Raw genomic sequence first — 14516 nt, 5'->3', positions numbered from 1 at the left:
AAGATGAAACCAGAGAGGGAGCCAAACCATAAGAGACTCTTAATCTTAGGAGACAAACTGAGGGTTGTTGGGGGGGGCAATGGGGTGGCTGGGTGATGGACATTGGGGGAGGGTATGTATTGTGATGAGTGCTGGGTGTTGTGTGAGAATGATGAATCACAGACCTGTACCCCTGAAACAAATAATACAGTATAAAAAAAATGGTTATTTTTTTCTTACTTTAAGTAAATACTCTTCCTTGGAGCTTTTCTTGAGCCCTTTCCACCTACCAACCTAATGTAATTTTTCCTTTCTTTGAATCCCTGTTAATAATGTTCTCGTAGCCCTTACATTTTTTCATCCTTAGCATAATGGATATTTGAGCAGTTTTATGTCCACTACCAAATGATGAGGTGTTTGTAGGCAGACTGTGTCTTGCTCATATTTGTGCCTTTTGCACTGCTGTCACAATACCTTGCTCAATAAATACATAGCTAATGACTTGAATGAAATAATGGCGGCTGGACATTTTGGATTATGTGAAATTTGCCTCAGCTACTGAGGCTAATGGTGATGTTGTCTCATTAATAACCACTCAGGCTGGCTTTCTTCTTCCAAAAAGTACAAAATACTTTTACATTTTGTTTTTCTGAAATGAACTCTTAAAGCCAGAAAAAACCTTAGAAATAATACCACCCATGCCCTGCATCTCCCAGAGTGCAGTCTCAGAGAGGGTAAAACTTTTACTGGTCCCATAGCAGGCTAAAGCTAGAAAGAGAACCTAAGTTCTCTGTATCTGCTTGTAATTGACCAGTAGTACTTGTTACTACTGTTAGTAATAATTTTAAATTCATTAATTGGCACTGAGGATACTAAGAAGCCTAAAACATACTTCCTGCCTTTAGATTTGCAGTCTCCGGGGCAAGTGGACAGGTATACATTAAAATTATTTAAGTCAGGTACCAGAGTAGTGATCCAGAATGTTAATTCTACAGGAATTTAAAGGAAGAAATTAAGAGTGATAATGGTTTTACATAACTTTTACAGATGAGGTAAAAGTTAAGAAGGGCTGGGCTGAGGAATAGTATACAAATAGTTTTTCACATTAAGACCTGTAGAAACAATGAAAAAAACCAAGCCAGAAACTTGAGTCTCCTCATTTCTAGTCCAATAGCCTATTATATAGTCATCATATTTATAATTATTTATGATTAGTGAACTTAAATTTCTGTTTAAATCAATAAATATTTAAATGTGTTTAATGCCCAAAGTATTATATTAGACTTTGTGTATTGTATTAGGCACAGGAATCAAGTTTTGGCTTCCATGCAGATACAGAAGCCCAGTTTACTGAGTTCTTTGGCTATATAAATTATGAATATGAAATCCATTTTGAAAATATATTAACTACAGTAGTTCTTGTAGTCTGCACTACTGTAGGAATAACTCAACTGGCTAATCTGAAACTACTTAAATCTGCTCTCAAAGGTCCATAAGTCTTAAATCTAGCAGTAGTAGATGCTTATTTTTTGTTATTTATTCTATATTCATGGCAGCTATTGTTTTTCATAGTTTGCATATGTTTTGGGAATAACATGCCCTTTGCAAAGAAGAAGTCCTGCAAATATCAGTGAAAAAACTATGTTTGCCCTACTGCCTAGTGTATATTTAATAAGTTGTTCTGGGTTGTAGCTTTAGTAAAATTAAGAAAATGTGCGTCCATCTGTGTTATGTCACTATACTGCAGTTGAATTGGGCATACTGTATTTTTAGTATAGCTTCTTGCATTTTTTTTTACCATTTTAATTCATTCAGAATTTCATTTGTCATTTTTTTTCTGTTTTCAAAAGGATAAATATGAAAGCAGAATGATGTGTATTCTCATTTTCCAGTAGTGTGTAAAGATGAAACAATTGTTGAATATTTTTGAGACCTTTGTTGCTGTTTTAAATCATTCTTGGGGTGCCTGGGTGGCTCAGTTGCTTAAGCGTCCAACTTGATCTTAGCTCAGGTCTTGATGTCAGGGTTCTGAGTTTAAGCCCCACTTTGGGCATGGAGCCTACTTTAAAAAAAAAAAAAAGATTAAATTATTCTTTTCAATAATGTAATGAATGCATACTCCAGTCAAGTATTTTGAAAGTATAACCAGCCATTAGAAAACAAATGGTAGATGGAAAAAAATCTTCCCAGTCAGCTCTGGTAGAGCTCAGTCAGATTGAATTGGAAAAGTATTGAAATGGTTCATAATGAGAAAGTTTTATCCTTTTATTTTTTTTTTTTGGTTAATAAAAACATTCTACTAAAAAATAACATTGGATGGATTAGTGTCAATATTGCATCTGACATAAAAATATTTTATATCTAAAATAAATCTGGTTGAAAAAATGTCCCTTTTTTATGAAGGAAAGATGAAACCTCAGGGCTGGGAATATGACTGGAACAAAAGAAAATAAATACAGCTTAGTATTCTAATAGCCCTCAGAACAATAGGGATGGACTCTTGAAAACTAAACAAAGATTATTAAACTCAATTACTATAGGGAATGTACAAATTAAATTAGATGTCATTTTTTAATCCACCATATAAATTGAAAAGATTGGTACTAGCAAATACAGGGAAAGAAGTACCTTCATATACTGTTGGTGGTATGTAAATGGGAAAGTCAGTTTTGAAGGGCAATTTGGCAGGATCTATCAAAGTTAAAAATGATCACATTACATTACTTTTTTTTGAGAGAGAAAGTAGGGTGGGGCAGGGAGAGGGAGAGAGATTATCTTAAGGAGGCTCCCCGCCCAGCAGAGAACCAAATAGGGGCTTTGATCTCATGATCCTGAGATCATGACTTGAGCCAAAATCAGGAGTCAAATGCTTAACCGACTGAGCCACCCAGGCACCTCACACATTACTTTTAATCTAGCAGTTTCATTTGTAGATATCTGTCCCACAGATATACTTGGATAAAAATAAATGCAAGGAAAAGTCTCTGTAGCATGTTTGTAATGGCAAAGTATGGAAACATCCTTAATTAATTTAGGATTAATTGCCAAATAGTTAAATTATGTATTAACTGCCAAATAGTTAAATTGTGGAATAATCATAGAATGAAGTACTCTGTTATAGTTAAAAAGACTATCTCTTGTTGGAAGGATTTTTAAGTTGTATTAAGTTTTAAAAACTTGCAAATGTGTATGATATGAGTCCATTATATAAAAAGGATAATGCAAAGTATTCCAAATGCTGAGTATTTGAGTATACATATATATGCGGACTATTGTTTTTTGTAAACAAATAGAACATTTCAGGAAAGATACAAACTTCTTTCTGAGTTTACTTCTAGGGAGAATGGTAGGATTTCAGAAGTATGAAAAATAAGACATAGTTTCTTTTTTATACTTCTGTACAGTGACTTTTTTTCTTAATATTTAATTTATTTATTTGACAACGAGAGAGAGAGAGCAAAAGCAGAGGGAAAGGCAGGCAAAAGGAGAGGGAGAAGCAGGCTCCCCGCGGAGCAAGGAGCCCAAAACAGGGCTCAATCCCAGGATCCCAGGATCATGACCTGAGCCGAAGGCAGATGCTTAACCGAGTCATTCAGGTGCCCCTACAATGACTTTTTTTCTTTAAAGATTTATGTATTTGAGAGAGAGCACGAGCAAGGGGAGTGGCAGAGGGAGAGAAGCAGCAGACTCCCTACTGAGAAGCCCAGTGCTAATCCCAGGACCCTGAGATCATGACCTAAGCCAAAATCAAGAGTCAGACGCTTAATGGAATGAGCCTACCAGGCACCCCTACAATGACATTTTTGATAATAAAAATGTATTCCTATTTTACTTGTAAATAAAAATGCAAGTAATCTTGCTTATTCTATTCAAAATTCTGTATCATGTCCAGCAAATCCATATTCCCATAATTTTACCATCTTTAGACTCTTCTTTTATTGCCTTCCCCTAACTTCATTACATAGGGAAAAAGGAAAAGGTGAGTGTGGTTCCGTAGGTTCAGTGACTCTGGCCATACAAAACTTTTGGGACATTTTCACTGGCATCTGTTCCAGGGTAGAAATTTGAATGAAATGGCAAGGCAGAGGGTCAAGATGTCCCCATGGTGTAAGGTCTGGTCCTTGAACCTTGAAAGTCACCAAATTGTAACTTACGTATTGGAATTGATCAGATTCAGAGAAGCTTCTTAAGGCAAACCAATATCATAGGAGATTAAACCAGATTGCCAATTTATTAATTTACCATGACAAATACAGCTGGCATGAGAACTAAGCTACTCTCATCTTCTGATCAGCATCTTCTGTCTTTGAAGGCAGTCTAAACAGGAACCTGAATTAGAATCATGACATATTTAGTAAGCATGGAAATAGAATAAAGGGGAGTTAAATATATAAGTTAGATACTTAATGGCTGAGGCTCTGATGGCCTTCAGTTCTGGGGTCGGTATATAGCCGCCACTGGGATGAATAGGGTGAATCCTTGTGGGCATCCCCAATAGCGCTGATTTTACAACATAGTTCTCAAAGAGCAATCATAGTGCAGTTTCACAAAGTGCACTGAACCATCACGTACATATATTACGTATGCCAGATGTTATATTAGATCATGGAAACACAGATAGAAAGGACACTAGGTTCTCATTTTCTCAAGCTCTTAGTTCATGTAAACTAAACACTTTGGAACCTTGAAGTTTTATTTAACTGAGGTCTAAATTTTGTTGGTGGCCAAATTTGGGTAGATCTCAGAAATTTATCTTGGTCTCAGAATTAGCAGATGTTGCTTTTTTTTTTTTTTTAAAGATCCCAGACTCCGGGATCATAACCTGAACTGAAGGCAGATGCTTAACCAACTGAACCACCCAGGTGCCCCACAAATAGGCATTGTTATTTCTCTTCATTTTACGTAAAAGGGTAATTATCATATATGCTATTCCACAACCTGGTTTTTTTAAGATAACAGTATGTCATGAAACTCTTCAAATCCATACAAAGATTTTTCATTCCCTGTTTATTGCTACATGGTATTGCCTTGTATGTATTTGTCATGGTTTAGCCAGTCCTCTCCTGGTGCACACTGAGGTAGATTTAATCTGTTGCTGTTACCAACCATGATGTAATGAATAACTGTGTTTGTGTGTGTCTAATTTGACAGATGTGCAAGTATATCATTAGGATATTTTATCAGAAGTGGCAATTGCTGGGTCACTATATGCAGTTTTATATGGATGATTTTAATGGATATTGCCAAATTACCCTCCATAGATTGTACCATTTTCTTTTTCTTTAAGGAAGTACATTGTACCAGCTTACACGTTCCTTAGCAGTGCCATTTCTACAGTATTGCCAGTAAGTGTGTTTTCAAACTTTTGGATTTTTTGCCAGCTTGATGAGTGAAAAGCAGTATCTCAGTAGAGTTTTAATATGCATTCTCTTATTATTAATGAGATTAAGTATCTTTTCATAGTTCTCAGAGCCATTTTTACTTCTTTTTCCAACTGTTTTTTAATTTCTTTAGCCAAGTTTCTGTTGGTTTATGAAATAATTTAATAATATTTTATGGGGGCGCCTGGGTGGCTCGGTTGGTTAAGCGACTGCCTTCGGCTCAGGTCATGATCCCAGGGTCCTGGGATCGAGTCCCGCATTGGGCTCCCTGCTCTGCGGGGAGCCTGCTTCTCCCTCTGCCTCTCTCTCTCTCTCTCTCTCTCTCTCTCTGACTCTCATGGATAAATAAATAAAAGATTAAAAAAAAAAAAACCCTAAAGCTCAATTAGGCAATTCTCATTTTATCAGATTCTTCCTTAAGAAAGAGTAAGCTTCCTTTGTGCACAGCTGTTTAGTACTAGAGTTGAGATTAGGTCATTGGTCATTGGCTTCCTATTTCATTTCACTTTCTACCATCCGCTACTTAGTGTTGTTATTGTTTTAATCTCTTTCTCCTTTCTTCCATATCTCCTTCACACTTACATATTGATGTGTGTTGGACAGTGATATCTGATGGTTTTGTCTCTTTGGATATTTTATTTTATTTCTGGTTTCTGTATTTATCGTGTAGGCACTTATCACCCAATATTTTAGGTTATTAATTGCCTTCTGGCTGTACTCACTACTGCCATTAGCTCTCTCTGCCTTTGTTGTTTGCAATTTATTCTATTCACTACTGGTAAGTAGGCATTCTTCCAGAAAATACTTTCATCACGTTCTTTTCCATGTACTAGTTTCCTGTTGTACACATGACCAGAATCCTCAGTCCAGAATTCAGATGACCTTCTCAAGTGATTATAGTTTACCTATTAGATCATAGGTGTGTTTATACTTTTTACTGAAAAATGGGTTTATTACATTGGTGAACATATGCCTATTTATGAGATGTCTATTATTTGGACATATGTGTATTTATGGAGAATATCTGATTAATTGTGAATTTATCTTACAGTCTTACACACTCCTTGCCTGTTCCAACTTTTGAACTGGTTATGTTATTTGCCTTTCACATTGAAAATTTCTGAGTGCTCTTTTCTTTCTGTTGTTAGTGATGAATAATGTTTTCTCCGGATACATGTTTTATTTTTTATTTATTTTTTTAGAATAGATTTTATTTATTTATTTGCTAGAGAGAGTGAGAGTACAAGCAGGGGGAGGGGCAGAGGCACAGGGAGAAGCAGACTCCCTGCTGAGCAGGGAGCCCGATGCGGGACTCCATCCCAGGACGCTGGGATCATGACCCGAGCTGAAAGCAGCCGCTTAACTGACTGAGCCACCTAGGCGTCCCTCCAGATACATGTTTTAGTTGTACTCATTTTTATTATAAGGAGAAAGATTTATTTGATCTGAAGAGAAACCAGAGTATTCATTTTTATGATAGACAAAAGCAATGCTATGTATCTGAATGCACTGTGGGTTTGGAAAATGTTATTTTATTTTTATTTATTTGTTTTTAAAGATATTTATTTATTTGACAGAGAGAGACACAGCGAGAGACAGAATACAAGCATGGGGGTGGGAGAGGGAGAAGCAGGCTTCCCGCCTGTCAGGGAGCCCGATGTGGGGCTTGATCCCAGGACCCTGGGACCATGACCTAAGCTGAAGGCAGATGCTTAACGACTGAGCCACCCAGGCACCCCTGGAAAATGTTATTTTAAAAAGTGAATCAGGGGGTGCGTGGGTGGCTCAGTCGTTAGGGGTCTGCCTTCGGCTCAGGTCATGATCCCAGGGTCCTGGGATCGAGCCCAGCATCGGGCTCCCTGCTCTGCGGGAAACCTGCTTCTCCCTTTCCCACTCCCCCTGCTTGTGTTCCCTCTCTCACTGTGTCTCTCTCTGTCAAATAAATAAATAAAATCTTAAAAAAAAAAAGTGGATCAGTTGTTGACAGGCAGAAAGAAAATATAGTGGACATTCTCCTTGATGCTGTATTTTGGTAGAATATGTGCAGTAAAATGAGTGATTTCTGCGGTTGGGGAAGGGTGTAAGAATTGTGTTGCTGCAGCTTAGGTCATAGGAAGTAGGAGAGAAAAATAATTCTTTTCCCACTTTGTCCATAAGAGCAGGATTTAGCTCCAACTTTGAAATTGGGCCTAGGTTGAATGAAGAAGGCTAGGGGAAAGGTTTATTTAAGAGATTATAGGTATAGGGTGCCTGGGTGGCTCAGTTGGTTAAATGACTGCCTTTGGCTCAGGTTATGATCCTGGAGTTCCAGGATCGAGTCTCGCATCGGGCTCCCTGCTCAGCAGGGAGTCTGCTTCTCCCTCTGACCCTCCCCCTCTCATGTGCTCTCTGTCTCTCAATCTCTCTCTCAAATAAATAAAATCTTTAAAAAAAAAAAAGGGATTATAGGTATAGGTCCCAGAGAAGAGTTAGTAACTGGCTCCATGATCTTAAGAGACAGCTAAGTAATCTAACTTGATTTGAACCCAAGTGGTAAAAAACATACTTTTCTTAGTATATTGGGTCTTAGAAGTATACTTAAATGTTAGGAGCTAGTACCTGTGTGATTTGTACCTTTACCTTCTTGTGAAAGTACATTACATAGTTAAATATTTTAGATACCTATAATGTAACGGGCCCCATACTAGACCATATGTTTATGATGAGGAAAAAAATAATTTTAGCGAGAGCCAAGTAGGGAAGGCAAACTTACATATGAACAAATGTATTAATTGCCATAGGAAGATATGTATAAATTCCAAGATAATTTAAATTAGGAAGCAGTGAACTGTGCTTGGAGACAATCAAAGGGGAGGAGAATGAATACTTTATGTGATTTGAATGAATTGCCACTATAAAAAGTCGTATAACCAGGAGGAAATGCCCCTTTCTCTTTCAGTCTGCCTGTTGGAATAAAAGAATGAAGACTATACTCTGGCCTCAAGATACTGTCTAGAGGAAAAAATCATTTTCTATCAATTCTCTGTATAGAGGTGCCAGAACTGATCCTGTCATTTGGGTTGTCCATGAAATTTCTTTGACTTGATCAAAATTTTATACCATTCTGAGTCTCAGAACTAAACAAAAGCCTTTGCTGACTAATCTAGTCTTACCCTGGTGTTTAAAATTTTTTTTAATTCTCTAATATCTGTACCCTAATATTTTTATACTTCTTCAAGATACCAGCTTAGAAACGTATCATTTGAAAATGTTTCATGTGTATCTTGGCTAATTAGAATGTAAAATTCTTTTTGGCTCTTTAGGTATTACATAGGGCTGAATAGTATGAACTTAAAACATTTTTGTTGAAGGGCACCTGGGTGGCTCAGTCGTTAAGCATCTGCCTTCGGCTCAGGTCATGATCGAGCCTCACATTGGGCTCCCTGCTTAGCGGGAAGCCTGCTTCTCCCTCTCCCACTCCCACTCCCCTTGCTTGTGTTCCCTCTCTAGCTGTCTCTCTCTTTGTCAAATAAATAAATAAAATCTTTAAAAACAAAACATTTTTGTTGAATGAGAACTTCTCAGTAATTCTCTTATATGCTGAATTAGTTAGCTTTTGCTGTGGCAGCAAACAAACCCCGATTTTAGTGGCTTATAATCATAAACATTTATTTCTCACTAGCATTCTGTAGGTTGGTTGTGCTCAGCTGGCTCAGCTGATCTTCACAGTGCCTGGCTCCAGCCTGAGATATGTTCGTTTTTGAACCCAGGTTGAAGGATCATGTCTATCCTGGGCATGATCTTCTCTTCATAGAGTGTAGGAGCACAAGAAGGCTAACAGCAATACTTCTTAAAAGTGCTTTGTGGAACTGGCCACATTCTTTTGGTCAAAGCAAGGTTAATGGCAATATCCAAAATAAAGAGTGTGGAAAATTGTATTTGCCTATGGAATGGGGGATGGGAGAGTGAATGTTTTTTGAACAATAATATGACCTAATACAGATATTTCTGAGTTAAACAATGAGAGGAACAGGTGAGGTTATAAGTATGAAACTAAAGAATTTAGTGGGTAGGAGGCCTTCCAAGATTTAATTAATGAAATGAAAAAAATTTAATTAAAACTTAAATTACTTAATTAAAACTTAAATTACTTTAACAAAAACAGTATCATCACAAGGTAGGGGGGCAGCAAAGTGTCCTAGAACCTGTCCAGAACCTGGGTTCTCATGTTAGTCCATTTATTTTAGATTCTGGATCTTCTTCTAGCCGCATACTCTAGAGCAAGTCACTGTATCTCAGTTCCCACATCTTCAAAATGGTTGTGCCATTTATAAATCTGTTGCTTTGCAATTCTAAATTCCTCCTTCATTGTCCTTTTTGTGATACTGGAAATTTCTCTCTTGCCACCTTTTTTTAAGGTTTGTCAGTAGAAGGGCTAGAGGGAGACTAAAGAAGGAAGAAGTTTTTCTTCCTGATTCTTGTATGCACTGTAGAACACAGTGGTCATGAGCATGTGGGACACCCTGGGGCTCTCAAGCCGTAGGTAGTTTTAGCAGCAGTACTCCCAAATGCAGTTTCCCAGGGAGTTCTATACTCTGACATCTCCCCATGGGTACTTTCCTCAGTTCCACTGGAATGTTGAATTCTCCTACTAGATGACTTCTGATGACCTGGCACTTTAGTAAATTTCTCACATATCCATGGCCGTGTCCTCACCACCGGCCTGTATCTCAGCCCTGTTGAGAATGGCCCCTTTACAGATTTATTCCTCTCCTATTGTTCTGCCTCAGCCTTTGAAATAGTAGCTGCTCCCTACATCTGTTATCTCTTTAACCCTTAGTGTTTTACCCCTGTTATAATTAATAATGCTTTACTTAAACTTTTCCTGTTCAATTTATCATGTTGTTTTTTTGTCTTCTAATTGTACTTTGATATATCAGGTTTATAAGTAGTATTTTTTTCATACAGTTGTTCTGAGGATTAAATTGGATACTATATGATATTGCAAAGTGTTTAGTGTCTGCCATTGAGTAAGTCCGTAATGTTTGTTGGTGACGTTGATACTGTCATCTTCATCATTTCATCATCATTGTTGCCACCACTAGTTAGGAGTAACATTTTTATTTTTTATCCACAGAATGTTTCGTCTTAACTCCCTTTCTGCACTAGCAGAACTGGCTGTGGGCTCTCGATGTTACCATGGAGGATCACAGCCCACCCAGATGAGGCGACGACTAGTGATGGTGGCTTTCCTGGGAGCATCTGCAGTAACTGCAAGTACCGGTCTTCTGTGGAAGAGGCGAGTGTTCGCTGAGGATCCTCTTCCTGCACGTGCTTTCATTTTTCTAGTTGTCTCTGTTCTCTCAAAGGATTACATTGATTTCTGGCTTAACTTTGTACCGTAATTTCTTGGCCAAATCATTTGGCGTTGATAATATGTGTCTATGAGATAAGATGTTTCAAAGAATTCAGCAATTGTGTTAAAGCAACAAATAGGAAATATTCTGCTTCAAGGTCTGCCTGTCTCCTCTGCTGAGCTATTTAAATAAATAAATAATATATAATAGTAAATGAATGAATTTAATAATTTACCAATCTAGCATGTACAGTTCACTGGTTTTTAGTATATTTACAAAGTTGTGCAGCCATCGCCACTGTTTCCAAAAATTTCCGTCACTCCATAAAGAAACTCTATGCCATTTAGCAGTTATATCCTGCTTTATCCATCCCTCCTGACCCTAAGCAACCACTGATCTACTTTCTGTCAATAAACCGTAAAATGGGGATAATGATAACACCTATCTCAAAGGTAGTTACGAAGATTGAATGAGTTACTGGGTTTTTAATTTTTATTTATTTATTTTTATTTTTTAAAGATTTTATTTATTTTTTGACAGCACGAGAGAGCACGAGCAGGGGGAGCAGGAGGAGAGGGAGAAGCAGGCTCCCCGCCGAGCAGGGAGCCCAATGCAGGGCTCGATCCCAGGACCCCGGGACCATGACCTGAGCTGATGGCAGATCCTTAACCATCTGAGCCACCCAGGCGCCCCAAGGGTTTTTTAAAAAAGCATTTTACTTTATTTAATTTTAAAGTGGGCTCTTCATCTCACGATTCTGAGGTCAAGAGTTGTACATTCTACCAACTGAGCCAGCCAGGTGTCCCGAGTTATTATACGTTAAATGCTTAAAAAAGTGCCTGGCACTTAACTTTGTAAACAAAAAACATTTATGGAGAAAGTACTTGGCACATAGTAAGCTATCGATAAATGTTAACTATTATTACTGGATATAATATGAAGATGAGAAGTGAAGAAAGGAGATAGAGTACTAACAAAAAAGACTGGGTATCCAAGAAAAGTTGGAGTTGTGATATAAAAGATCCTGTATGCCATGCCAAGAAGTTGCGATTTTAATCTCTAGGCAATGATGAGTTAAGAGGTTTTGAAGTAAGAGACTGATCACAGACAAGTTTGAGGAGAGATTAATACAGTGACAGCAGTGGAATAAACTGGAATGGGAAGAAGCTACTGACACCATTACTAGTTCAAGGTGATGGTGGGGGTACTGGAATCTTAGAAAGGAGTACGTGAGTTTAGAAAAATTTCCAGGTAAAATGGCCAGGAAGAGAGACAGAAAAATCTAGACTGTGGGACACAGAAGAAGGAAGATAGGCAGAAGAAGGAAAGGAGGAATAGGAAATGCACCCTTTGTCCTTTCCCTGTGACACATAGTAAATGCTTAGTAATTTCTTCAGGGATGCTTTCCTACAGCGGAATTAGAGGACCCCATGCAAGTGCATGTAGCACTGTCTTTGGCTTCGTCTGAAATCAAAGATGACAATGGCTGTACCTGAAGAAATTGAGAAGTTGTTTGATGATTTGAATGTTTAAGAAGTTACTACTCTTTCTTTCTCTGAGTCACTTTGTTTATATTACTCAGGTTAAATGCTGATGAACAAGTTTAGGTTATTTTACTTTTATTAACTTAATGAAGTTTTCATGTAATATTACTCCCAAAAAAAGAATAAGAAGTTAATTAGGAGTGTTATGTAGAGGAAACATTCCTATATTTGTTGTAAGTTTTAAACCCCAAAACATCCAAAAGCAGAAAATCTACATATTGACAGTGTGTTCCCAATATGAGACTTCTTCTAATACATATGCTTTTATCACAGATTCTAATTTCATGAATGTTTCAAAATCATAAATACACCAAGTGCCAAGATTTTAGTGCTCAAAGATTGTTAGGTTTGTGCCTTTGCTGTGCCATTTAAGAAGTTCTAATGAGATAACTATAATTATTCTCAAGTTTTAAAATAAAAAATAAAACTCAAGATCAATAGCAAAAACTGTCTAAAATGATTGTGAATTATCTTGTCAGAGAATGCAGGCATAGAGTTTGCCATTTAATTTTATATCTTTTTTCCATCCTCTTTTAAGAAATTGTGAAATGAGCAGAAATAAAATGTTTTCCTAAGAAGCAAGATTTAAAGTTCTTTTTGAAAGGGGGCAGGATATAATTTTAAACTTAAAAATTTTTTAATTTATGAACTTTAAATTTTAAAACTTTAAAATTCATAAATTTAAATTACAAAGAATATGATCTAAAAACTAATACAGAAGTAAAGAAAAAAAAATTTTTTTCCCATCCCCAATCCCTGTTCCTGAACAAAAAATAATAATGATACAATACAATAATGTAGTTTTGAATTATATAGGTAAATAACAAAGAATACAATTTGGAATGTTTGCCTTCAAAGTGAGTATGTTCTGGGATATATATGTGTGTATAGACCAGGTATACTACCTAAATCCATTAACGTAAATTAAGTATGATCCTCAGAAACCATATTACAATACTGCTAGAGAAGGACCATTTGTCATTTTACTTTTTTTTTTTTACTTCCTCAGTCTCAAGAAAGATACTGAGATACAGTGGTAAGGATTCAAGGTTTGAAGTCTGAGTATGTGGGTTTAAATTGGCTATATAATCTATCTAATACCATTCTTGTACAGCCTTAAGTACTTCCTTCACTAGGGGTTCTTATCTGCTGGAGATAGGTTCTATCAGCTTTTGTCTGGAAATGTCTTTATTTTGCCTTCACTTTTGAAGGATATTTTCACTGGATATAGAATTCTAGGTTGACTCTTTTCTTTCTAGCACTTTAAGGCTGTCATTCTACTGTCTTCAGTTTTGATTTTGTTTTGTTTTGTTCCAGCACGGTATCCTCATTATATTCTAGTATTCTTTTTTTTTTTTATTGTGGTAAGGTATACGTAGTATCAGATTTACCATTTTAACCATTTTTTTAGTTATTAACATTAACTACATTCACAGTGTTGTGCGACCATCACCACATTCATCTCTAGAATTTTTTCATCATCTCAGACTGAAACTCTGGACCCATTAAACAGTAACCCCCCAGCCACTTCTTCCCCTATCCGTGGATATTCTGCTTTCTCACTTTATGAATTTGACTATTCTAATACCTGTAACTGACTGAGCCACCCAGGTGTGCCAGGCATGTGACTCTTGATCTCAGGGTTGTGAGTTCTAGCCCCACATTGGGTGTAGAGATTACTTAAAATTAAAAAAAAAAAAAAAAAAATAGAAGCACCATTTAGAAAATACTGTTAATTGGAGGCTCTGGAAAGATGGCAGCATAGGAAAATCCTGAACTTACACACTTCCCTAAACATACCAAATCTGTGGCTACATATGGATGATTTCCCTCTGCAAAAGATCTGAAAACTATAGGAATTGCTCTCCACAACAGAGAATATAAGGACCACATCAAGATGGGTAGGAGAAGCAGAGAGAGACACAGTCCTACAAAAAAACCCCACCCCCTGAGTGGCAATAGTTCAATAGAGAGGGAATTTCACCAGGCAGTGCTTCTCCCAGAGGAGGGAGGAGTTGGTGCCCCGCATTGGGCACCCTGGCACCTGGGATCTGTACTGAAGAGACAAGCCTGAGAGTATTTGTCTTGCAAAACCAATGGGTTTGACATCCAGAAAATTCTGTAGGAAACTAAGATACCCTTCTCAGAGGGCTCATATGCAGTCTTGCTTGCCCTGAGACCCAGAAAAAAAACAGCGACAAACAGAAACAAACTTGTTAAACAGTTTGAAAAGGACTTGGCCAGTGACTCACAAACAGAAGGCATATAACAGGTGT

The 14516-nt window shown here is 37.2% G+C and overlaps 1 protein-coding gene across 9 annotated transcripts in view; it reads left to right on the top strand.

The window, feature by feature from the left end:
* Window positions 1-14516, top strand: part of MICU1 (mitochondrial calcium uptake 1) — a 240699-nt gene that overhangs the window by 36272 nt on the left and 189911 nt on the right. For 7 of the 9 annotated variants that reach the window (XM_027596470.1, XM_027596471.2, XM_027596473.1 and 4 more), the window contains one exon: window positions 10477-10638. In XM_027596470.1, the coding sequence (XP_027452271.1) occupies window positions 10478-10638 (161 nt within the window). In that variant the 5' untranslated portion in view covers window position 10477. Of the gene's footprint in view, window positions 1-5266; window positions 5325-10476; window positions 10639-14516 lie in introns of all 9 variants that reach the window. The other 2 variants (XM_027596474.1, XM_027596469.2) reach the window with 1 other exon arrangement.

Source organism: Zalophus californianus, chromosome 15, assembly GCF_009762305.2.
Source record: "Zalophus californianus isolate mZalCal1 chromosome 15, mZalCal1.pri.v2, whole genome shotgun sequence".
NCBI lineage: Eukaryota > Metazoa > Chordata > Mammalia > Carnivora > Otariidae > Zalophus > Zalophus californianus.
Note: the sequence above shows the minus strand (reverse complement) of the source record. Positions and strands in the feature narration are given on the sequence as shown.